Raw genomic sequence first — 25,467 nt, forward strand, 5'->3', positions numbered from 1 at the left:
CTTGAAATGTTCATCATGGGTGTGTTCCCACACTTTCCCAGTGATGTGACCTCGTGGCAGACTCTTTCTGATTCTAGTCATGCTTCTCTCCAATCTGTCCTCTAAAGGGCAGCCTTTCCGGTTTTCCCAAAGCTTAAATATCAGGTTCCTCTGCTGCTTAATATTCCCACGGTGCCTTCTCTCGGTTTTCAAGGTAAAATATAAACTTCAGACTTTCCGTTTGTCTTTCTGCGGATTTCTCCTGGATCATCTCTCTGTGCTGCCTGCTGTGCACTGTTTTCCAGCCGTATTGATTTAGTAGTTCACTGAGGGCAGTGTAGTTGTCTCCTTTTATGGTCTGTCCTCAAAGGACTGTACCTCTGAGGAGCATCCATGGCACACCATGGCTTAGGTAAGGCACCTTTGCTGTGTCCTACAGCATCTTGCAGTAAAGTGTGTCACAAAGGTGTGTGTTCAACTCCTTGTCTTCCCATCCATTGATAAGCATTCTGAATGATTAGAGCATCTGGTGCACAGAAAATGCTGGACATGGAAGAGGATGGAGCATAGAAAACCCCAGCCTTTGCATCTTAGTCGCTGGAAGCAAAGGCATGAGCCGAGGAGTGATGGCATGTGCTTCGTTACACTTGGAATTATGCTGGTACAGGTCTAGGAGAAACACACTCAGCTCTGCAGAGCCAACTTCAACCAAATAATATTAGTTGAAGATTGTTTTATGTTTTTTTTTTAAAGATTTATTTTTATTATTTTTTTTATTGGAAAGGCGGATATACAGAAAGGAGAGACAGAGAGGAACATCTTCCGTCCAATGATTCACTCCCCAAGTGAGCGCAACGGCCGATGCTATGCCGATCTGAAGCCAGGAGCCTCTTCTGGGTCTCCCACGTGGGTGCAGGGTCCCAAAGCTTTGGGCCGTCCTCGACTGCTTTCCCAGGCCACAGGCAGGGAGCTGGAAGGGAAGCGGGGCTGCCGGGATAGAACCGGCGCCCATATGGGATCCCGGGCGTGCAAGGCGAGGACCTTAACCACTGCGCCACCGCGCCGGGCCCTTATGGTTTTTTTAAAAAAGATTTATTTTATTTTTATTACAAAGATATACAGAGAGGAGGAGAGATAGAGAGGAAGTGGAGCTGCTGGGATTAGAACTGGCGACCATATGCGATCCCAGTGTATTCAAAGCAAAGCCCTTAACCATTAGGCCATGCCGCCAGGCCCTATGTTTTATTTTTAAAATGTTTATTTAATTTTTATTGGAAATGCAGATTCACAGAGAGGAGATACAGAAACTTTTTCCATCTGCTCGTTCACTCTCTAAATGTCTGCACAGGCCAGAGCTGAATCTATCCAAAGCCAGGAGGCAGGGGCTTCTTCCAGGTCTCCCACGCGGGTTCAGGGTCCCAAAGTTTTGGGCTGTCCTTAACTGCTTTCCCAGGCTACAAGCAGGGAGCTGGATGGGAAGTGAAGCAGTGGGGACATGAATCTGCGCTCAAATGGGATCGTGGTGCTTGCAAGGCGAGGATGTAGCCACTGAACCATTGCACCAGGTACCCCCTGCCCTTTTTGTAAATAATCAATTTATTCCGTGTTTCTGGGAAGCTGGGAGTCAACAAGTCTTTAGTTATGAAATTTAAATGGATGTAAGCATTTAGTGGAGGTAGGAGGCAGTATAAATGAACTAACATTAGCATTGATACACGGGGGCAGCAGATTCTCATATGTTTTCAGGGAGCAGGACTCATGAAGGAAGTGTGAGATACCAGCCATAGTTACTGCTTGTCTATACTGTATATGGTTAGATAAGCAGTGTGACAGCTGTAGTGCTTCGAGCACAGTACCCCATCTTGTTTGGAAAAGGATGCTGCATTTGATGGTTTAGGGGAGACATTAAACATTTTTGAGGGGGCCAGTGTCATGGCTTAGCAGGCTGATCACCTTCAAGCTTGGGCATCCCATATATTCATCGGCTTGTGTCCAGCTGCTCCACTTATTCAGCTTCCTGCTTATGGCCTGGGAGAGCATTAGGAGGATGGGCAAAAGCCTTGGGCCATGTGGGGATCCAGAAGAAGCTCCTGGCTTCCAATTGGCTCAGCTCCAGCCATTGTGGCCATTTGGGGAGTGAACCAGCAGGAGGACAATCTTTCTGTCTCAACTTCCCTTCTCTCTGTAAGTCTGTTTTTCCAATAAAAATAAGTAGTCTCCAAAAAATAAAGTTGTAATTTTGGAAATAATGTAAATTTAACATTTAACCCTTTGTTTTTCCTCATCTAGAGAGTTAATGTTTTATGAGTCCAACTAATAAGTTGGAACTCTTGAGTGGACCAGAAACATATTATTTCTTAAGTTCTAGGTTATAGATTTTTGTTGCATAGGTAGAGGTTTGTTTAAAAGCAGTTTTAGTGCAGCAGAATTTCAAACACACATTCTGTCATGGCTATGATGTACCCATCTAGCAGTAACCTTGAGATGGAAAACTGTTCCTGTTCTCTTAGTTCGTTCCACTTTGGTTTTTTGTTTTTTTCTTTTTCTTCTAAGTCTTTTTGCAAGCTTTCTTGGCCTGGAGGCAGAATTGAATAGCAGGTATGAATTTCAAGGTTACAGCTAATCTTACTTGTCAACAGAAATCAGTCACCAGGCTAACCACAACCTTAATCTTATTTCATGTGTGTTTGCCTGAAGGCTGAAATTTTCATTCATAATTTAGAGGAGCTAAATAGTTATGCAAGTAGATTCAGACTTGTAAATATCTTAGTAATAGGAAAAGATGTCAAAGGATGAATTAAGAAACTTGCTGAGCATTGGAAAATACTTTATGGAACAACCAGGTTTGGGTGATTTTTTTGTTAGGATTTTTTTCAGGATTCTCCAGAGTCAAACACTACTGGAAGGTACATGGTCTGAAATAGCTTTGTCTTTATATATGTGAAAATGCAAATGTGGATAAGACTGTGAAAGACAGATATATAGTAAGTAGACAGGTATCTATAGTCATGATCCTTGCAGGAGTTGAGGGTGAGCTTTCCTCCCAGTTAGCCATGAGTGGAGACATTTTGATTGTCACAGCTTTAGAGAACGGAGGCTGGAAATGTTAGCAAAAATCGTATGCCACAAAATGGCATTACTGATAATGAGAAATCCTGGTAGTTATCAATGGACACCAACATGAGTGTATATGTACAGATCTTCATTTTTGAACATTTTTTTTTCAGAACATTAAAATTCATATCAGTTCTTAGACCTACCAGCATATTCTTAGCATGGTAGGTTTTATCACTAACACATAAACCCCTTAGTGCTTCTGGGGCAATGGCCAGGAAACTCACCTGTTTCTCGAAGTGGTTTGAGAGGCTCAGGGGGCTCAGTGCCCTGTTTCATTTATTTCAAAGTTGGGATTATGTAGAGAGATCTTCCATCCACTGATTCTCCCCAAATGGCTGCAATGGCAGGAGATGGTCTGCTCCCTAAGCCAGGAAGCTCCCTTCCTGGTCTCTGATGGGGCTGGCAGGGACCCAAGCACTTGGGCCGTCTGTACTGCTTTCCCAGTCACAGTAGCTGGAGCAGAAGGGAGATCCTTAATAGATCCTTGAGAGAGCTGAGCATCGTTGAATGTAATCTTTTCTGTAACAGACTGTATTTCGCTTGACATGGAAGGTGTCTCAGTCTTGTACTAGAAGGTTAGTCTTTATGGCTGCCCTGCCTATCTAGTCCTCCTAAATACAAATCAGGAAGACAAAAGGAATGAGGAAGGCAGCAATTGTGGAACTGCGTTTGAGGTTCAGATGATTTACTTTATGGGTTTTCTGTTGTTTTAAGATTTATTCACTTCAAGTGAGAGGGAGAGGGGGGCATGGGGGGGGGTGGAGAGAGAAATCTTTCATCTGCTGATTCTCTTCCAAAATGGCTGCAGCAGCCAGATCTGGGCCAAGTTGGGAACCTCAGACTCCATCTGGGTCTTCAGTATGGATGGCAAGGGCCGAGAATTCGACCATCTTCCACTGCTTTCTCAGATGTGTTAGTGGGGACTGGAGCACCTGAGACTATAAACAGTGCTCCAGTATAGCATGCCAGCATTGGAGATACTGGCTTAATTTGCTGTACCACAACACTGAGCCTTGCTTTCAGAGTTTTTAGGTGATTGTACACAATGAAAACTTTTACCATATTTGTTTTTGCAACTGTTCCCTGAAGTTTGGAAAATTTATTTGATTTTGGCTCTCTAGTGAAAGATTGAATAATTAGTATATATTAACTAATAGCAGTTGAGAATGGCCCAGAACCTTGGCACCCTGTACTGCAGGGGAGACCCAGAGGAGGCTTCTTACTCCTTGCCTCGGATCAGCTCAGTTCCAGCTGTGGCAGCCACTTGGCAGTGAACCAGCAGATGAAATATCTTTGTCTCTGCTTCTCTCTGTAAATCTGGCTTTCCAATAAAAATAAATACATCTTTAAAAAGTTCAGAGACACCAGAGTGTTCCACCAATGTCTTTTCCCAACTTATCCCCATCCTGATGTCTAACGTGGGTGTCATAGCTCAGGTTCATTGTAAACTGTGCTGCAAACTTGAGCACATGACACTTATCCTTCTCTAGTATGTAAGTCGTATAGTAGAGGTTAGCTGTTTCTGTCCCCTAGCAGACACCTCATGTACACAGAAGACCACCTACATCCTGCTAGCAGTTAGTGTCATTCACCCAGCTTTTTTGATGTGAATCAGAAATACTGCATGTGTAAAAATTCATTTGGTAGGCCCGGTGCGATAGCATAATGATTAAGGTCCTTGCTTTGAACACACTGGGATCCCATATGGGCGCCGGTTCTAATCCCGGCAGTTCTGCTTCCCATCCAGCTCCCTGCTTGTGGCCTTGGAAAAGCAGTGGAGGACGGCCCAAAGCCTTGGGACCCTGCACCTGCATGGGAGCCCCAGAGGAAGTTCCTGGCTCCTGGCTTCGGATCGGTACAGCACCGGCCATTGCGACCACTTGGGGAGTGAGTCATTGGACGGAAGATCTTCCTCTCTGTCTCTCCTCCTCTCTGTACATCTGCCTTTCCAATAAAATAAATAAATCTTTTAAAAAGTTTATTTGGTAAAAAGATCCACTCCCTTTCTCCTGCCCTCAGTCATATTCATGCATCTTTGCACTCTGCTTAACCAGCCTTCCTATTTTCTAATAAAATGTTCCTGCCTAGTATTTAAATCTTTGGTCTCTTAATGTTTGCTTGCTTTCTCTGTAACCTCCTCATCATACCCTCTTTCCAACTGGGAGGAAGGCAGAGGAGCTGAAGCCTGCCCTCTCCTTCAGGAGTTGCCCAGAAGACGCACAGCACTTCAGTTAATTCATGGGCTGAGAAATACAAAGTAGTCCCCGGGTCATCTGTGTTTTCAAGGAAGTCTGGAGAAAGTCTTTAGAATGGGAGAAAATAAACCCAGGGAAAACTGGGATTCTTACTAATAAAGAATTACTGACAGCTAGCAGACTGTGAAACAATACTTAATGAAAAAGCTAGGAAAAAAATGTCGGACCTGTATAATCTAATTAAGATCTCAAAGTTTATAAAAATAAGGTAGTAGTATTGTATGGGACTCGGTTGCTGTTTAAATGCTGTTAAAGTTCATGCTTTTTTACTTCCATTTATCTCTGTGGTTTTATGTTTTTCTCGTTCCAAAAGCAAAGTTCATTGTTCTTTGCCTCTTTCAGGACTTTCCGTGATATTTCTGAAGATCTGAAGTCTTCAGCCGACTGACGTGGTTTTCACTGCAGAGATTGCTCGATGGCAGCCTAGCCTGGACAGCGAGCCTCTGCTCAGCCATGGCCTTCCCTCATTCCGGCTGTGCCCAGCAGGCAAGAGCCTTGGGAGAAGCAGAAGCCTCCCGGCCTTGCACACAGAATTCCTGGACAAGAGAGAACTTGCTGTGGGCTGCTCTGCATTTTAAAGCATGGTGTGAGAGTTCAGAAATGTGGTTTGCTCACTTAACTGTTGCAAAGATGGCTTGAAAAGCTTGTTTATACACTGGTTCTCCGGATTGACATTTTTCCACTTTGTTTATATGATTGTAACATGTATTTATAAAGTTACTTTAAGAACTATCTGCTGTTAAGAGAATGTACCATGGTGTTTTCTCTTGGAGCAGCCACTTTTCCATGAAGAGGATTTTCACTTTTCAGTGTGTGGTTACCTGAAGAGGAAGGATGAGTCTTCCTCTGTTCTTGCACAGTGTTATCCTTCCTCCTTTCAAAACGAGCAGTTCTGCAGAGTGAGGTGCAGAATGATCGAGAAACTCTTCTCTCAGTCCTTCCCCCATACATTCTTGCCAGAATTCCCGATCTCTGAGACAATGTTGCAGTAAAGTTCTTAAGTTGCCGTGGATGGTAGCAATATGGTAGGATTCATGCTATTGTTAAAAAAATTTTTTTTCCAAATGTTAAAAATCTCAGGTGTAACAGTACTCTGATTTGTTCAGCGTATCCCAGGATCGGTATCTGGAACTCGGCCAATAGTTACTGATTAGCAGTAGATTTTATATTTACTCAGTGGTTTTCCTCATGTAGCACAGTGCCTTGCACATATATGACGAACCGAATGCTTGTTGAATTGAATTGTAGCTTTACATTTTATAAAATTCTTTTGCACATATTCTTCCTCAACCAGTTCACATCAGCTCTCACATGGCTTCATATTATTTTACAACAGTTTCACACTAATGGGGAAGTTAAAGTTGAGCAAGCGACCAGAGCAGAGTCACGAAGTTGAATAAGATGGGCCTGAGATCTTCCAGACTCCACAGTCTGCAAACGGATCTGCTCTGTCGTGGGCAGAGTCAGAGTGACCCGAGATAAACTAGGTATTGCTGTTGGTTACGAATGAGGACTTGTCCTGCAGGTAATGACAGGGCTGAAATTAGAATCCCACCCAGCTGTTAGCTCTGCCCTTTCTGCTGTTGGAGGCCATCTCCAGGCCCTAATGCTCACAGGGGATTTTGGGAGAAAGCAAGTGTTGGGGATTTTGGTGGGGATTTTTTTTTAAACATTTACAAGTAGAAATAGCTGTTTTCTAAAACACCTCCTGACTGACTAGGAAGTTCATTGTAATTAGCTTAATAGCTTACATGATTTCCAAGTACTAAAAATCCCATCTCATGAATGTCATGTGGCCTTTTGACTGTTCTGATATAGAGCACATGCACATCTTTTTACTGTGAATATTTCGCCATATAGAATGTTCTCCCAGTACTAGATTTGGCACCCAAGTAACCCCATTTTCTTCTTAGATCAGTTATCCAGTCATTGATTCATTCACTGAAACATTTTCTAGCAGTTTGTAAACTCCAGGGTCAGTGCAGGGGGCTGTAGAAGAGAAACCCTAAGAATTCTTCTCCTACTCTAATTCTTCTCCAGGTCATGTTAATTCTTTACTAAAAATTTACTTGCGCTAAAGAGGTTAAAGAAGAAATCAAGGTCGTGTTTGTTAATTATATACTGGTGCGTTTATAACTGTAATTAGCATATGTCTGTAATAGTCAAGTATTACAGAACGAATTAGTGCGCATATATAAATTATGTTCCTCCGAAGTGTGTTTAGCTGTATAAACTAAGATTGCAAGAAACCAAACTGGAGTTAATATGTGGCTATTTGCTCTGGTAATTGTTAGTGTGAGTACCAGGTTCTGAGAGTGAAGCTCTGAGCTCGGGCAGGATAGATGAGAGCTGCCAAAACTAGCATCATTGATGGACCTCACCTGCACTGCCAGCAGCAGCAGAGCTGGCCTGGGTGTTGCCAAGTCCTCAGCAGGAGGCAGGACCCTCGCTACAGCCACGGCGTGAGGACCAGGAAGGCCCACCAGCTGGGGAGGTCTTCCCAGGACCCTCAGAACGAGAGAGAAGCAGCCTGGGTGCCCCTTCAAGTTCCATGAGGATGTTTTGCAGACTTCATAGGGCGGAAAGATCTGCTGGTATTGAAAAGGTGAGCGTCGTAAGCTCAAGTCTCAAAAATAACCTCTCGGCTGTTGGTCAGAATTCAGCTCAGAAACAGGGTATGTCGCCAAGAACAGGCAAATGCACTGAGGAAGTATCAAAGTCGTTTCAGTAAAAGCAAATAACACAGATCACTTTTCCCAGTATCTTCATTTTGTAGACTTACTTAAGATTAGTTTCAAGGTCACATTCACTGTTGTCAACTAAAGGCAGCTGGCAGCAGGAGGTACTGCTCTCCACACAGATATCCATGGGACTTTTCAACATAAATGCCTCATCATGTGAGTTCCCCAGTTCCCGTCACTCACTCTGTTCCTGGAAATGATCTCCATGGGGCTGCCTCGGATGCCAACCTTATTGTTAAAACCATAAAGCTTCCTAATACCCGCTTCCACGAAAGGGAGCCAGCTGGCAGTTTTCCCTCTGCCTCAGAGACCTGTGTGGTTGACCCCTGGCGGTGGAAAGATGCCCAAGACATGTCACGTGGAGATCCTGTTTTCAAGCAACCATGTGGCCTTTGGAAAAGGCAGCTGCTTCTTCCTGTTAAAGGGCTGTTAAGTGGCTGCAGATGAGAGCTCCTGGCTCACCCACTGTGACCTCTCAGGACTTCCACGTTCCTCTAGTTCCTACTCCAGTTGTATTAGTGCGTTAGAAATCTGTGAGGAAGTACTCAGATATTTAGGCCGTGAGTATTAGATTGGGGCCAAGCAGTTCAGGTGTGTTAACCCTAAAGGATTGCCCGTATCCTGTACTTGACCTTGCAGTCTGTGCTGTGGGGTCTTCCAAAAACTTGCAAGAGTGTTAACACACTGGGATTCTGAGGGCACATTTCACAGTAGCGGTAGCCAAATTCCCAAATGCTAATTTCAGCAAAAAATAAATACTTTTATCAGTTCCTTATCTTTATACATTTCACTGTCAAAATAGATTTGTCAACTCAGATTTTCAGGAACCTACAGATAGTATCTGAAGTCCCTGAGCAGTTTAAAAATAATCAACATATTTACGCAGTACATTAATCAACAGACTTATACAGATGTTCTGTCTTTTGGAGTCATAGAAATCCTGTGCCAAATGGGCTCATAATTAGGAGATCCTGTCATATTTGACAAAAGGGAACAAATTTGTAAGTTCAAGTGAAGTGTCTGACACATAGCCCAGTAGTAACAAATTCTGAGTAGAATGTGGTTCTTTTATCTTTCAATCAACTGTTCTATTTTTTTTCACAGCAGAGTAACTTTTGGCAAAATGTGTTTTATAGCACTAGTTCTAAGAAATGTGTATAAAAGAGAACTAGTGTGTGTGGCATTGGAGGGCAGAATGCTCAGTTTGTTTCTGCAGCACTTGTAAGAAGTTTTGGACAGTCAATTTTACCTGGTGGGTTTTTACACTGTTGACTTTTGATGATGGCCATCCTTCCCCTACTTTTCTCAGAGTGTCAGGGTACTACAGTTCCTCTGGGAAACATGGCATTCCACGAAGCTTAGCGCTCTTTCAAGACATCCCTAGTGCAAGTGCTGAATGGTGAATCTACTCCTGAACTACTGTGTGCATCTCAGAGTCTAGTGAGGAACTAGAAAATGCATTGACCATGAAAACTATATTTTTTTCAAAAAAAGCATAAAGGGGCAGGCACCGTAGCCTAGTGGCTAAAGTCCTTGCCTTACATGTGCCATTATGCCATATGGGCACCATTTCATGTCCTGGCTGCTGCTCCATTTCCCTTCCAGCTCCGTGTTTGCCTTCCTTTTCCTTCCAGTGGCCTTGGAAGGCAGCTGAGCATGGCCCAAAGTCTTGGAACCGTGCACCCATGTGGGAGACCTGGGAGAAGCTCCTGGTTCCTGGCTTCAGATCAGCTCAGTTTTGGCCGTTGCGATCACTTGGGGAGTGAACTAGTGAGTTGAAGAACTTCGTATCTCCTCTGTGAATCTGACTTGCTAATAAAAATAAATTGTTTTAAAAGCGAGATAATTTTTAAAAATTCCACCCATGATGTGTAAAATTAGTATTTATGTTTAGTTTTACAGGTTTCTCAATAATTATTGGCAAACTATGGATACCATGTTTTAGTGATGCTTTTGCATGGCACTTTAGAATTTTCACACATTTCGGGGAAGACAACCCTGTGAGACAGGCAGTATTATTCTCTTTGGGCGGATGAGGCACTGGAAACCTTGTTGTGATTTTTCATTAGACCACAAAGCCATGGGGCCAGAACTCACTGGCAGAGCTGACTCCAGGTCCAAAGTTCTTCGCTCCTCACTTGGCTGCTGCTTTTCTAGCTTTCCGTTTTTCAACAAAAAGCATAAAAGCAGATCTTGAAGGAATATTAGTCTGGCTTATTACCACACATCATTTTGTTCAGTAATGTAGTGACCCAAAAAGTGTTGTACCTCTTCCAAAGGAAACTTCTTTGTGCTTTGCAGTGACACTTGGTTTAGGTGATTGGTGTGTATTTCAAATATGATTTGATTTGAAAATGAAGATCGGAGATGCCCTCATAATTGTTTAGGGACCTCTTGGAAAATCTGTCAGTTTGTGTATTCTCAGGCAACGAAGACATGGTTTGAAAGTGAAAAAGAAGTTTCCAGTAAATGGTAAATGTTCTTACAATGATACTGTTTCTTAGCTTTAACTCCCTTTGACAACCCACTAATGTAACTTCTTTGTAAATGTAAAGTATTTATATTTTGAAATAAAATGACTATGTTAAACACATCCTCATCTGGCAGTCATCTTTTATCTACTGAGAAATGTGATCTGTAGCCAAACTTTCACGAGTACATTTATCTGTGTCTTCTGATGTCAGGGCCTGCAGCAAGCGTTTATGGAATATTGCCCACTTCTGTAGTGCTGAGTATCCTAGAGAGGGCAGCAGGTGCAGAAGCTGGAGTCCTCAGTGCACAGGGAACATGCGGCTGGTGGGTAAGGATATGGACGGACAGGTGACTGAGGGCTGTGAAATGGAAGAATGAAATTAAGACTAAGCAAGTCTCCCCGTGGCTGTCTTCATACCGAAGATACAGTGCAGCTCTGGGAGCTGAAGCTGGGCGGACAAACGGAAGCACTTCCCTGAGGGTGGCCGGCTCATGGGGTGGCCCTAGGGATGGAAACATGATCACGCCAAGGTGTAAGGGGAGCCAGCTGGTCTCACTCTCTGCTTTGATAGGTTCCCATTGCTCGATGCAGAAGTTCACAAAGTAGGCTTCGTGCGCAGGGTGCATGCATTTGGCAGGAAACCTGTGTAAGCTTGGAGAACACATTCTTAGCCTTGCCCTTAAGGGACTTCTCAGAAACACAGCAACCATGATCTTTCCATTCAGTGAGCTGTTACTAGGAAAACATACCTGGCACTGGCCGGAAAGTAATTTTGAAAAGTTTTAAAAAGTAAAGTCTTGCTAAGCAGTAGAGGGAGCTTTTTCATGTTTTATTTAATTCCATTCTTCCTGAGTCTCCTGGTATTAGATGAGTGGATTATCAAGTGCTTCCTTTTTTTAAAAAAAAATATAAATGATGTGTTTTTGTCTGCAGAGAAGGTCTGCAGAGAGAAAAAGACAGATGGACCTTCCGTCCAATGGTTCACATACCAAGCAGCAGCAACTGCCAGAACTGCGCTGATCGGAAGAAGCCAGCCATATGGGATCCCAGTGTTTGTAAGGGGAGGATTAGCTAGTTGAGCCATCTGGCGGGGCCCTAAATGTTTCCTTTTCAGCTAGGCTCAGTTTATGAGAAACTTGGTCAGAAAATAAGTAGGAGGGAAGGTGGGGGGGGGGCGGGTAAAGTTCAATGCTCAGGACCCCCACAGACTTGATAACTGTGCCGTGCGGGTTTCAACCCTAGGACAGCTTCCACAGCACTGTGGCAATTCGGATTAATTTAAGGGATGCTTGTCCTTGTCTAGGGAAGAGGCCAGTAGCTGAAGGGAACCCTCTGGTGTCACCTTTCTTGTCCTTACCCTGGGGAGACATGCCCTGAGCCTACCTAAAGAGAGAGGGGGCGGTGCAAAAAACGGGGCCGGCGGGGCATTGGGTGGAGCTGTGATGGTAAATAGGGAATGAGGGTCTTGAGGGCCAGGCTGCCGAAAACGGACCCGCGAAGGTGGCGCTCAGAGGCTTGGCGGGCCTGGGTCAACAGGGACGGGCCCGGGGCGGGGCCTGGAGTGGAGGGTGGGCGGGACCAGGAAGGGTGTGGGCGTGCCCTGTTGGGGTAGTATGGGCGGGGCCTGGAGTGGAGGGTAGACAGGACTAGGACTGGTGTGGGTGTGCGCTGCCGGGGCGTGGTGGGCGGGGACGGGGCGGGGTCTGGAGTGAAGGGTGGAGGGGCCGGGACGGGTGTGGGCGTGCCCTGGCGGGCCGTGGGGGCGTGTCCGGCACGGGGGCGGGGCCTCCGGTGGCGCGGGTGCGCCGCAGCTGACGGGCGTGCTGGCGGCCAGAGGGCTCGCGGTGGCGCGGAGTCTGGATTGCTCGTCGCGCGGAGGACCATGGCCGCCTCTCCCGGGTCCGCCGGCCTCGGCAGCGCCGGAGCTGTCCACGGCTCTAGCCCGTCGGGCTTTGCCTTCGACTCGGGACTCGAGATCAAAACGCGCTCGGTAGAGCAGACGTTGCTCCCGCTGGTTTCTCAGGTAAAGTGTCCCCCGTGCGGCTCTTGCGCTCCCTCCAGCTGCGGCCCTCCATGGCGGCGGCCGCTCCTGGGACCCGGCCTCGGCCCCGGCGCGGCGGGCGTCAGCGGCTGCCTCGATTCCCGCGTCGGCGCCGAGGCACCGGAGGTCGAGGCGCACGGGGACTGGGCCACCCTCCGAGACGCGGCGCGTGGATAGAGGGGGCTGTGGCGTGGAGGAGTGAGCCGGGCAGGTGCACTGCCGGGGCTGGGCCTCGGGACCCTCCTGTGACTGCCGAAGAAGCCCCCTCGGCTGGACCAGCAGCACAGCCGACCCTGGGGCCTCAAGGACCTCCTAGTGACCGCGACGCAGCCAACTGTCGCCGCTCGCTCGCATCCCCAGCCCGAGCCGCCAGTGGCCTCGCAGTGCAGCGCGCTCTCCCGAGAGGCCTTTGTCCCTCTCTCCTCTGTGTGTGAGCTCCCTCAGCTCCGATTTCCCGGTCCCTATCCCAGGCCCCTGCTGCTTGACCCGCCTGCCCACATAGGTCTGCTTTTGTCCGGCCACCACGGAGCCCATCTTTTTGCCCTCGCCCGGTTTGGGCTGTCTGCGTTGTTGTATTTGTCGATGGTAACCCTAGACGGGAACCGGCGAACTGCGCCAGGTGTTTGTTATTCCGAGCTGGGTTGTTCGCAGCCCTGAGGGCTGGGATTCCTCACCTGGATGCAGAAGGTGCCAAGCTCTGTGGGGAGGGAAGAATGCGGTGCCTTCAGCAGGCGTTGGGTCTGCGTGACTCACATGCCTTGAAACTCCTGGTTGACTCACACTAGGCTTATCAACATTGTGGAGGTGGGAGGAATCTTGAATGATCTGACTCTAAATTAATAGATTCTTTCATAAAGCATCCTTGACACCTGGCCGCCAATACTCGGCTTCAACATGTTCAGTGATGCGGGAGCCCAGCCCTGCAGCTACTTAGAAATACCAATCAACCAGGTCCCTAGATTCCTGTTACGCTGATTAAATAAAAAGCCCCGTTTTCCTAACTGGCTTAGCAGCTAACAGAGCAGCAAGGAATGCCCACACCCGCTTCCTGTCTGCTCCTGAAAGAGTCCCTGAGCAGTGGGCAGGAGGGCTGGGGTCCCTAAGTGACTCCTGTCCTCAAAACAAAAACACCCACAGTGCAACGACCACCCAACACGAAACTGTTGGAGCAGTTTTAAGAGTTGGTATTGTAGCATTGCACAGTAAAACTCAGTCTGTGACCCCTCAGCAACCTCATACGTGTTAAATCCAGTCCCTGCTAATGTGCCTGGGAACGTAGCTGAAGGTTGTTGCCCAAGTGCTTGGGTCGCTATAACACCTGGGATAAGCTGCAGGCTCTTGGCTTTGACCTGGCATAGCCCTGGCGGCTGTGGCCATTTGGGGAGTAAAAAGCAGATGGAAGATTCTGTGTCTCTCCTCTCTCTGTAACTCTGCCCCTCAACTAAATAATTAAGAGAGAGAGAGAACAGTAGAGTTCAAATTAATAGTGCTTGACCCATTTATTTAATAGTCTCCGTGCTAAACTGTTCTTAGCACTTTGTAAATGTTAACTCTCTTATTCCAAATAACCCTGTGACCTTGGCATGAGGTTTTTTCAAAAAGCTCCTTGAAAATGGATTCTGAAAAAAAAAGAACTACTCAAATTTCAAAAAAATGTTTTTAAAACCAAAGAAACTTTGCTGAAAAAAATTGAGAGACACAGAGATGAGACAGGCAGATGGAGAGACTGTGAACTTCCCGTTCACTGATTTGTTCCTCAAATGCTGGCAAAGGCCAGGGCTGGACTGGGGCTGATGCCAGGGACTAGAAACTTGGTAGCAGGGCGCTCACAGGGACAGCAGGAGCCTGGCGGGGGTGTGGACCCTAACCGCTGCCTACCAGGGCTGCATCACCACCAGCGGGGGACCAGCAGTGGAAAAACAAACTAGGGCTGTGAGCTAGAGAATGGTAACTTTTTACACTATCTTTAGTAAAAATGTATCCTTGCTGAAGCTCTGCCTTCTGTGCTTCAGGGGCCAACGAGGAGAATCTTCGTGGAGTTTACTAGAGGTCAATGCCAAAAGGGGAAAAAACACCTACTCTTTTCAAGTCTTCTTCAGCCTTGTAGTCATAGCAGAGGTTTTGTTTCACTCCTTACACATCCATGACTGTATTTCTCGCACAGTGTCATAACTTATACTCCTAATGATTGATTGCACTCAGCTGAAAAACGATAACTTTTGCCTAGTATCAAGAGCTAGATATAGTCAGAATATATTTTTTTAACGAAACAGGGACATGTGACATACAACTTTCCTTTTTTTTTTTTTTTAGATTTATTTATTTTCATTGCAAAGTCAGATATACAGCGAGAAGGAGAGACAGACAGGAAGATCTTCCATCCAATGATTCACATTCCAAGTGACCGCAACAGCTGGTGCTGCGCCGATCCGAAGCCAGGAGCCAGGAGCTTCCTCCGGGTCTTCCATGCAGGTGCAGGGTCCCATGCCTTTGGACCATCCTCGACTGCTTTTCCAGGCCACAAGCAGGGAGCTGGATGGGAAGTGGAGCTGCCAGGATTGAAACCAGCGCCCATATGGGATTCTGGCACATTCAAGGCGAGGACTTTAGCTGCTAGGCCACCATGCTGGGCCCGTGACATACAACTTTAAGTGTGCATTAAGATATTAAAACTGCAGCTTTATAGAAAAGTTGTGTGTTCTGTCACTGTTTCATCACTAGGTTCCCTTACGCCTTTTAAGCAAAGGTTTATTTTATGGTCACCATTTGTTGCCCTTTGATGGGCCTGTGTTCTTGTTGATAGATAGAACATGTATAGAGTAATTCATGCCAAGTATCAAACGAACACCATCAGTAATAAGCTCTCTAGAATGTCAGAGAAGCCAGGATAAGCCATACACGATACCCTGGAGAAAGCAGTTTGAAAAGAAATAAGATGAGCACTGTATCGTTTTATTTATTTATTTTGTATAGTTTTTAAAATTTAAGACTTGTTTATTTGGAGGAGTTACAGAGAGAGCAGAAGGGACAGAGAGATCAGTCTACTCATTCACTGCCCTAGATGTCTGCAACAGCTGGTGTTGGAGCAGGCCAAGTCAGGAGCTCCATCCAGGTCTCTCACAGGGGTGGACCAAGCACGTTGGGCCATCTTCTGTTGCTTTCCCAGGCGTTATCAGGGAGCTGGATCGGAAGTGGAGTATCCAGGACATGAACCATCCTCTATATGGGTGGTTAGTGACATACACAACTGCTTTATCTGCTATGCGGGGCTGGCATGGAGAAGCAAGGGTGCCTCTCATGTAAGAGACCTGGGTGGAGCTCCTGGCCCCTTTGGCTTGGACAAGCCTGGCCTTTTGTGGTCATCTGGGGAGTAGATCAGCACATAGACCAAGTCTCTTTCTCTCTCTCTTTCTCTCTATAACTCTGTGAAATAAGGAAATAAACCTTAACCAAAAATTAAAAAAAAAAAAACAGATAGTTTCTATTCTGATATCAATTCCCCTCTTCTTTAACTCTTCAAGTCAGCATTCCTGCTATTGAATTTATTCTAGGAATGCAGGGTTGTGTCATTGTTAGTAAACCGTGCAGTTTTCTGCAGTCACAGATTAGAAATAATGTATGTTCATAATGATAGATGCAGCAAAGACATTCAATTAAATTGACCTAATCATGATAACCTGTTGGAATAGCCACAGAAAACTATCAGTTAAGAGCATGGAAACAATCAATCTTCAACATTTCCCATAAAATCGAAGCAAGAGCTGGATGCCTGCTGTCACAGCTTCTGTTGAATGTAGTACTGAAAACCCGAGCAGAGCAGTATGACAAGAAGAAGGATGTCAGATGCAGAACAGAAACAAGGCAGACCTGCTCTGGGAGACTTCAAGACTTATGTTGAAGCAATAGTACCTAGGACAATGTTGGTGTAAGAACAGGGGTGAAAAAATACACAGTGAACCAGAATAGAATACCTAGAACAGATAAATGCTTACACGGGCATCCTTGGTAATAAAGTGAATGATGGTTGGCATTGCTGACCAGTAGAACATCGAAGAACTTGTTAAGAATTGAGGTAGGATAACTTCTTGCTTAAATGAAAATACATGACACAGTATTTCTGTCTCACATCACATGAAAAAAACATAGTTTTGGGCCTGGTGCAATGGCTCAATGGCTAAATCCTCATCTTGTAAGCACTGGGATTCCAGTAAAGGTTAAGGGTGCACATTTGTATCCCAGCTGTTCCACTTCCCATCCAGCTCTCTGCTTGTGCCCTGGGAAAGCAGTAGAGGATGATCGAAGACTTGGGACCCTGCACCCATGTGGGAAACCTGTAGGAAACTCCTGCTCCTGGCTTCAGATCAACTCAACTCGGGCTGTTGCGGTCACTTGGGGAGAGAAGCAACGGAAGGAAGAACTTTTTCTCCATTTTTTTTTTCCTGTAAATCTGCCTTTCCAATAAAAATAAATAAATCTTTAAAAAGCAATAATAATATCTTTAGGTGGATTGGTGACCCCCAATATGAAAGAAAAAACTTAGGCTTTTGAGAAGGCAATCTCTTCTCTTGGAATGGATAGAAAAGGATTTCCCAATATACCAAAAGAATGCATTCTAAGTGTCAACTTTATTAAAATGAAGAACCTCTTCATTCAAAGGCATTATATGAGTGAAAAAGTAAGGCATGAAGTGGGATACAATTGGCACACGGATTACCACCAAGTGACTCATAACATCAAGAATAAAGGAATACTTTCATAAACCAAAATTACAAAGATTAGCCATTAAAATTTGGTCACAGATCTGGTCATCTTGGAAAAGATGAAACAGGTGGCTAAAAGATAAGTGAAAAGATGTTCAACTTCATTATTAATGAGCTAAAACCACAATGAGAGATGTTAGTGATGGGTGTGAGATGGTAGGCATGTGACTAGGACAACCATTTTAGAAAACAGTGTGATGGAATCTGTTAAAACTGAGGGAGGTAGCTTGGCGATTAAAGTCCTGAGTCCGTACCCCTAGATTAGCCCATGCACATGGACTAGAGGAAATGGGTTGGAATGTGGACAGCATTTTAACTTCTGATGGCACCATACTGGAAATTACTCTAACATCTAGCAGTAGGTCGTCCAAGCCAATTGTGCTGTATTTATACAATGAGATAGTATCTATCAATGAAGTGAATGAGTTGCAGCTGTAATGATCAGTATGGACAAACTTCAAAACCATAATGTTGAGCGAAAAAAGGTTTAAAACAAAACACAACTAAGCCAGGTCTCATTTAGGGCTATGTAATATGTGCAGCAGTAACAGTGAGGGCAGGGCGGTGGCTTCTTTTCCGGGCAGGGCGGGAAGGGGTCCAGACAGGGCACAGGGCAGTGAGAGCCTCTGGCATTGGTCTCTTAAGCTTGATGATGCTGCATGCATCTTCACTTCTTTAAACATTATTTAGAAAAGATCCAGGCTAAGAACTGAGCTTATTTGTGGAGCGCATCTCTCCTCTTCCTTAGTAGCTTTGCTCCTCTGGTCTACACTCCCTCTCCCAGTCTCTGGAGGCTTTTACCCCGGGAAGGAAAGGGGGCTGTCTGCCTGGGCTCCACCCTGGTGTGGAATGTGATTCCTGCCTACTAGTCTTTGCCTGTCTGCGATGGATTTCCTTCCCTTCACACCCTTTACATTTTTTTAAAGGATTTTTTTTTTTTAATGGGAAGGCAGATGTACAGAGAGGAGGAGAGACAGAGAAGAAGATCATCTGTCTGATGATTCACTCCCCAAGTGGCTGCAATGGCCGGTGCTGTGCTGATCAGAAGCCAGGAGCCAGGAGCTTCCTCCAGGTCTCCCATACAGGTGCAGGGTCTCAAGGCTTTGGGCCATCCTCCAGTGCTTTCCCAGGCCACAAGCAGGGAGCTGGGTGGGAAGTGGAGCTGCCGGGATTAGAACCAGCACTCATATGGGATCCTGGCATGTTCAAAGCAAGGACCTTAATCATTATGGTATTGTGCTGGGCCCACACTCTTTACATTTTCTCATTTCTCTCTACATTGTCCTAGGCTACGGATGAGGTAGTAGTGAATGCCATTCTCTGCCCTTTATTGATTTGTGTCTGTTGGTGTGTGTGTGTGTATGTTTGGGTGGGTGTTTAATTGCACATAAGCAACATGACACTTAAATAGTGAATGATTTGTGAGTGATACACTTTCTGCCTTTTGGAAAACATGTTGTGGTGATTGGCGTGTTTACTTCCATATTGTGTCTACAGCTGATTTTTTTTTTAAGTTTATTTAAATTTACTTTTGCTGGAAAGGCAGACAAAGAGGAGAGACAGAAAGATCTGTCTGCTTGGTTCACTCCCAACCAGCTGCAGCTGTCGATGCTGGGAGCTAAGCCAATCCAAAGCCAGGAGCCTCTTATAAATTCAAAGATATTACCCATGAGTTAACTCAGAAGATGAATTTCTCTGACCTAGGCTGGCTTCTAGATTACTCCTCAGATACTAGGAAACTGAGCTTTGTTTCTATTTTGTTTTCCTCTTGGCCTCCTTACTTAATGTCCTGCCTTATCACAGCTTATGTAAACCAAGAATGTCCATTTCAGTCAGGGGATTTACTTAAAAAAAAAGATTTATTTATTTTTATTGGAAAATCAGATTTACACAGAGAAGGAGAGACAGAAAAGAAGATCTCTCATCCACTAGATCACTCCCCAAACAGCTGCAATGGCTGAAGCTGAGCCAATCCAAAGCCAGGAGCCAGGAGCTTCCTCCAGGTCTCCCACATGGATGCAGGGTCCCAAGGCTTTGGGCCATCCTTGGCTGCTTTCCCAGGACACAGGCAGGGAGCTGGAGGGGAGGGGAAGCAGAACTGCTAGGATTAGAACCCACATCCATATGGAATCCTAGTGCATGCAAGGCGAGGACTTTAGCAACTAGGCCACCATGCTGGGCCCACCATGGGTTTACTGCTAATTATTGTAGAGAATAGGAAAACAAAATCACAAACACAAGGAAAGAGCAAAGAGTGTAGAAATCTGACTAGTGTAACAACTCTAACAATTATGTGGTGCTTGCTATTTCAAGTATGGCGCTTTGCATTTACTCATTTGTTCCCGCAATAATCTTATGGTGTAAGTGCTGTAATTATGCCCTGTTTTTAAAACGATTTGCTTATTTTGTTTTTATTGGAAAGTCAGGCATACAGTGAAGAGGAGAGACAGAAAGGAAGCTCTTCTGTCCACTGATTCACTCCCCGAGTGGCCCCAATGGCCAGAGCTGAGCCCATCTGAAGCCAGGAGTCAGGAGCCTCCTCTCGATCTTCCATGAGGGTGCAGGGTTCCAAGGCTTTGGGCCAGCCTCAACTGCTTTCCTAGGCCACCCACAGAGAACTGGATGGGAAGCAGGGCTGCCAAAATTAGAACCAGCATGCATATGAGATCCTGGTGCTTGCAAGGTGAGGACGTTAGCCCCTAAGCCACTACACTGGGCCCCATTATTGCTAATTTTTACAGATAGAATAGCCACAGAAAGATTAGGTCACTTACCTTATGGTCATACAGAATTCAAACTCATGACAAGGGGAGGCAGGAGTCGTTGCTCTGAGCCAAGAGGATACATTCCGTGGTGGTCTGTACTTCCTGATGCTCTTTGCTGGAAGGCATCAGGTGAGCCCTCGTTCTCCACGCCATGACAGAGTTCTGCAGTACTTCAGATCTTGTTTTTCCCTCCACGGGATGCCTGCTCTTCCCTCTTTGCTGCAGGCATCCTCCAACAGTCTCTAGAGTTGTCTGTTAAGGCAACTGCGTGTTAGAACTCTGCATTTCATATGACTCCTATTTTTTTACAGCTCATACTATAGGGCACATCACACTGACAAAACATTCCCACTAGCTGACCTTCCCTTGCTTGATCATTGATCCAGTTCTGGGAGGAAAGTGAGGTTGGTAGCGTTGAAAAGTATAGGCAACTTCCTGGGCACATTCTTAATCTTTTTACATTTCAGTTCTTCATGTATAAAGTGGGTGCATCTGTTAGATACTAGAGTTGTAAGCATTGTGAATTCATATATAGAGGGCGTGTTGGCTGGTGCCTGACCGAAGCCAGGAGCCTGTGTCTCCTGTGTGAGTGATGGCACTCTAGGCAGTGGAGCCATCACGTGTTGCCTTCCAGCATGCATTAGCAGGAAACGGGATTAGAAGTGGAGGAGCTCTCCATTGGTGTTCCAAACAGCAGCTTAATGTGCTACATCACAATGTCCACTTCTGATTTTTATTTCCTGAGTCCTTCCAGTATGTTTCACTTTAATTTTAAATATATATATATATTTATTATTATTTATTTGACAATCAAGGGGAGAGAGAGAGAGCGTGGGAGAGCTTTTCTTTGCTGTTGGTTCACCCCTGGAATGCTCATAATAGCCAGGGCTAAGTCCAAATTCAGAAGCCAGGATCTCAGTCCGGGTTTCCCATGTCGGTGGCAGGGACTCAAGTACTTGGGCTGTTACCTGCTGCCTCCAGCGTGTGCACTGACCATCACTCAAAGACTGAAGTGGATCTGGCACTTGGACCTGGGCCCTCTGATAGGGGGATGAGGACATGTCAAACAGTATCTTAACTTTTGTTTTCTCAAATTCCCACTCCCTTTTTTTTCCATTTCTTTTTTTTTTTTTAAAGTAATCAACACATATATATATAACTTTTGAACCACCTCCCTTTAAAAATCTTTGAAAACAATTTTAGGATCTAAGTAGACCCTTTAGTAAGGAAATTTAGAAGTTGACTCAGGGCCTCTCAGTGCCAAGTTTAAAGACGTATCTGTCTGTATTTGGAATGAACATTTTCCGCACTGCTTCAAATAAGAGGAAGACAACCACACCTAATTATGCACTGGGGAGGATGCTCGTGATGAAAGCATGAAGTGTGTTTGGGAACTGAACAGTACTTGGCACTTGAGCCCAATTGTGTGATCTGTTCCTTATTATTGAAAATTGATAACATTATGTAGGTATAGGAGTTAGATAAATACAATTATCTTAATCTGTGTTACAGTAATAAAAATATTTTAAATGCTTCTCACAGTGCTAAAGGCTGGGTATTCCAAGATCACGGTGCTAGCAGCTTCGGTCTCTGACAAGGGACTTTCCATCTAAAGTGACGGCACCCTGTGATTTCCACTTCATTCTGTTAGTAAAAAGCAAGTGCCTAAGTTGCACCTGCACTCAAAGAGAGGAGGGCAGGATGTGCTCTCTTGAAGGAAGAGTGAGCAAAGACTGAGCACTTCCGGTAGAACTACCACATTTCTGACCCCTGGCCACACACTGTTTACTTTCTTCCCACCTGAAAACCAATTCCTGATTCTCGCCAAAGTTACTTCACCTGGAAGCCCTAGGATGATGGCTCCTAAATCAGGCCCCGATGGGGACTTCTGTTTGTAAGAATTCCTGAGGTGTAACTCTGTTAAGCTATAGAATAGCATATAGGATAACCTGAATGGTTTTGCCCATGAAACTAGGATAGGATAGGATAACTGGCTATCACTTCTGTGCAAAAATAGGGATTTATTCCTCTGCTTTGTAGCATCCTGAATCCACCTAGGGATGGATTGGCTGCTTGAAGGAAGTCCTGGGAATGATTCTCCATGGCTCTTGGTGCCACCCTGTGGGTCACCCATTTTGGGGAAGGTGGCCCATGTTTGTTACCACATAATTTTCTCACTGAGGTGCTTAAAGCTTGGGGTTCAGAAGCTTCCTTTCATTGTGTTTTGATCTGTTTCTTTCGGTGTAAGTAGGTGGTATTTCTACATGCATAATTATGTTAATTTTGTTGGTCTCCTTTGAATCATATTGGACTTAAGCCTGAAGACAAAGCCATACCTGGGCCTGACACAGTAGCCTAGTGGCTAAATCCTCGCCTCGCATGCGTTAGGATCCCATGGACATCGGTTCGTGTCCTGGATACTCCACTTCCCTTCCTTTCCCTGTTTGTGACCTGGGAGAACAGTGGAGTATGGCCCAAAGCCTTGGAACCCTGTACCCGCATGAGAGACGTGGTGGAGGCTCCTGACTCCTGGCTTTGGATCAGCTCAGCTCTGGCAGTTGCAGTCACTTGGGGAGTGAATCAGTGGGCAGAAGATCTGTCTTTCCTTCTCTCTGTAAATCTGATTTGTCAGTAAAAATCAAATAAATCTTAGGGAAAAAAAAAAGACATAGCCATACCCAAGATAAAGTCTTGATCATCTGTACTTCTGTGGGGACTGCTGTGAGACAAACCTTCTGGCTTCTCAGGAAATCTACTCTTAATTGATTCATTAGCTGAAGCTCCATCTTGGATCTTTCTGAGATCCTAACATTCAGATTTTATAGTGACACCCCCCTAAGCATCATCTTTAGATCTTGATGTCTTGACAGTGTCCTGTGTTTTATTTTTTGCCTGGGAGTCATCTGGAAAAACTAGGGATTTTCAAAGCTAAGCACGTTCTGGCTTGTTTTTATTTAAAAGTCTTTCCTTTAACTTTGCTCTCCTTTCGTCCATTTAACTACAAGCAATAAGAAGAAACCAGGCAGCACCTTCAAAATCTGCCCTGAAATCTTGACATTCAAAGACACTCCTTTCCACATCACGGAGGGGGACTTTTCATCAATGCCTACCAAGATTTTCCCCATTTTCCTATCAGCTTTCACTATAGCTTCTGTTATGGTCTCTATGTTGATGGTTCCTCAACTTGGAGCTTATCCCACAGCTATGGTATTGAGAGGATGAGGGGCGGGGGAGAGGGTTCTTAGGTGATTAGGTCATGATGGAGTCTTCCTAAAGATTAATACTTTTATATTTTCTTTATAAAAAAAGATTTATGTATTTATTTGAAGAAGGTACAGAGAAAGGAGGGAAGGCTTGCACGCGTGCGTGTGCGCGCACCCACACACAGAGCGAGCGAGCTATCTTGCATCCACTGGTTCACTTCCCAGATGGCCATATTGGCCTGAGCTGGGTTAGGCCAAAGCAGAAGCTTCTTGTAGTCTTCTGCACAAGACCAGGGTGGCAGGAGTACAACTTTTGCTCTTTTCCCCAGGCCATTCACAGGGACCTGGATCAGAAGTGGAGCAGCCAGGACAGGAACTGGCACCCATATATGATGTTGGCATCTCAGGTAGCCATGCTGGCTCCCAGTACTTTTACCTTGAGAGAGCTCCTTTTGTCTATCGCCACGAGAAGATATAGAATGTGCCATTTATGAAGAAGGGACCCTTATTGACCCTGATTCTGCTGACACCTTGATCTTGGATTGCCAACCCTTGAGAAATGTAAACAATAAACTTCTGTTCTTTGTGAAGTACTCATGTTCAAGTATTTGTTTTAGCAATCCCAATCTCAGCTTTCTCAGAGTTCAGGAAGAGTCTGTGTGTTTTTTTTGACATTCTTTTACTTAAAGACCAATGACCCTCCATTGCCTTGTTTCTAACTCACTGCCACGTTTTACGTTATGGCATCACGGCAGACCTCGTACTACAATCTGTATTATTTATCTATTAATGCAGGATAAATTACTCCAGATTTGTTGCCCTAAGCCAGCAGACACTTTGGGTCAAGAATTTTGGGGTGGGGACCAGCACTGTGACTTAGTGAGTCAAGTGGCTACCTGTAATACTAACATCTCATATGGATGCTGCTTTTGAGTCCTGGTTGCTCCACTGCCAGTTCAGCTCCCTGCCAATGTGCCTGGGAAAGCAAGTTCCTGTCACTCACGTGGGTACAGGGTCCCAAGGCACTGGGCCATCCTCCACTGCTTTTCCAGACGACAAGCAGGGAGCTGGAAGGGAAGTGGAGCAGCTGGTACATGAACCAGCACTCAAAAGGGATCCTGGTACATGCAAGGCAAGGAGGTAGCCATTTCTTGCCGTGAGAGGCACTGCCTGAGTGTTGTCTTAAGTTTGTTTTCTATTGTTGGATCAGAACACCAGGGATGGGTTAATGTATTACAAAAGGAATTTTGCTTGACTTGTGATTTGGGAGGCTTGGGAAGTCCAAGGTTGTGAGACCAAGTCTGGTGATGGCCTTGTGGTGTGTCATGACATGGAGGTAGTTGGAAGGGCAGGTGAGTGCATGAGGGAGAGGCAGAACAAGAGTGGATTGACTTTATTACAGCCTACTCTTGAGTCCCCCTTGGAATGGCATTAATACCTGTCAGTGACTTAATCACCACCTTTCAGCTTTGTTACACTGTGAATCAAATTTCTACACAATATTTGTGGTGGTGACATGGACTACATTCAAACCATAGCGAGTACTCTCTATGACATGACAGTTGTACTTGATCCCGGGGGGGGGGGGTGATAACTGAGTACTGAGGCTTACCTTCCGAGCACTCTGTTGTTTCTGTTGTGTTCTTGTTGATTAGAAGTGAAACGGTAACCACAGCCCACACCAGGAGAAACAAGGCTCCAGCTTTTAAAGGGATATGTATGGAAACATTTGTTAATGCATAAAACCATTACAAGAGCACTTGGCTACTTACAAAGAACCCAACCTTTGTCTTCCTGTAATCCACTAAATAAAAAGGATTCCTTGCTGCATTTCCCAGCTTTCATGGCAGGCCCTCGTCCATCCCATCTCCTCAACCCTGGCTTTCTACTTGTTCTCTTGCACATTGTGCTTTACCTTGAAGCTTCTTTTAAACATTGTATTCTAAGTTCATTTTGCTTTTATGTATTTGAAAGGCACAGAGAGAAAGAGAATGAGAGAGACAAACCCCTATCTGCTGGTTTACTCCTTAAATGCCTGTAATGCGTGGGCCAGACCACATCCAGGAGCTAGGACTCAGAACCGAGTCTCCCCCATGGGTGGCAGGGCCTCAGTGACCTGAGTCATCACTTTAT

At 45.3% G+C, this 25,467-nt stretch overlaps 2 protein-coding genes across 5 annotated transcripts in view; both read left to right on the top strand.

Moving 5' to 3' along the window:
- TMEM245 (transmembrane protein 245) overlaps positions 1-6,599 on the top strand; it is an 80,257-nt gene extending 73,658 nt beyond the window's left edge. For all 3 annotated transcript variants that reach the window (XM_040963799.1, XM_040963801.1, XM_040963800.1), the window contains one exon: positions 5,694-6,599. In XM_040963799.1, coding sequence (XP_040819733.1) covers positions 5,694-5,739 — 46 coding nt within the window. In that variant the 3' untranslated portion in view covers positions 5,740-6,599. The remainder of the gene's footprint in view (positions 1-5,693) is intronic.
- Positions 6,600-12,374: 5,775 nt separating this feature from the next.
- Positions 12,375-25,467, top strand: part of CTNNAL1 (catenin alpha like 1) — a 55,247-nt gene continuing 42,154 nt past the window's right edge. The window contains exon 1 of one of the 2 annotated variants that reach the window (XM_040962920.1): positions 12,375-12,588. In XM_040962920.1, the coding sequence (XP_040818854.1) occupies positions 12,448-12,588 (141 nt within the window). In that variant the 5' untranslated portion in view covers positions 12,375-12,447. The remainder of the gene's footprint in view (positions 12,589-25,467) is intronic. The other variant, XM_040962921.1, reaches the window with a different exon arrangement.

Source organism: Ochotona curzoniae, unplaced genomic scaffold (assembly GCF_017591425.1).
Source record: "Ochotona curzoniae isolate NIBS_2020 unplaced genomic scaffold, NIBS_Ocur_1.0 scaffold_3208, whole genome shotgun sequence".
NCBI lineage: Eukaryota > Metazoa > Chordata > Mammalia > Lagomorpha > Ochotonidae > Ochotona > Ochotona curzoniae.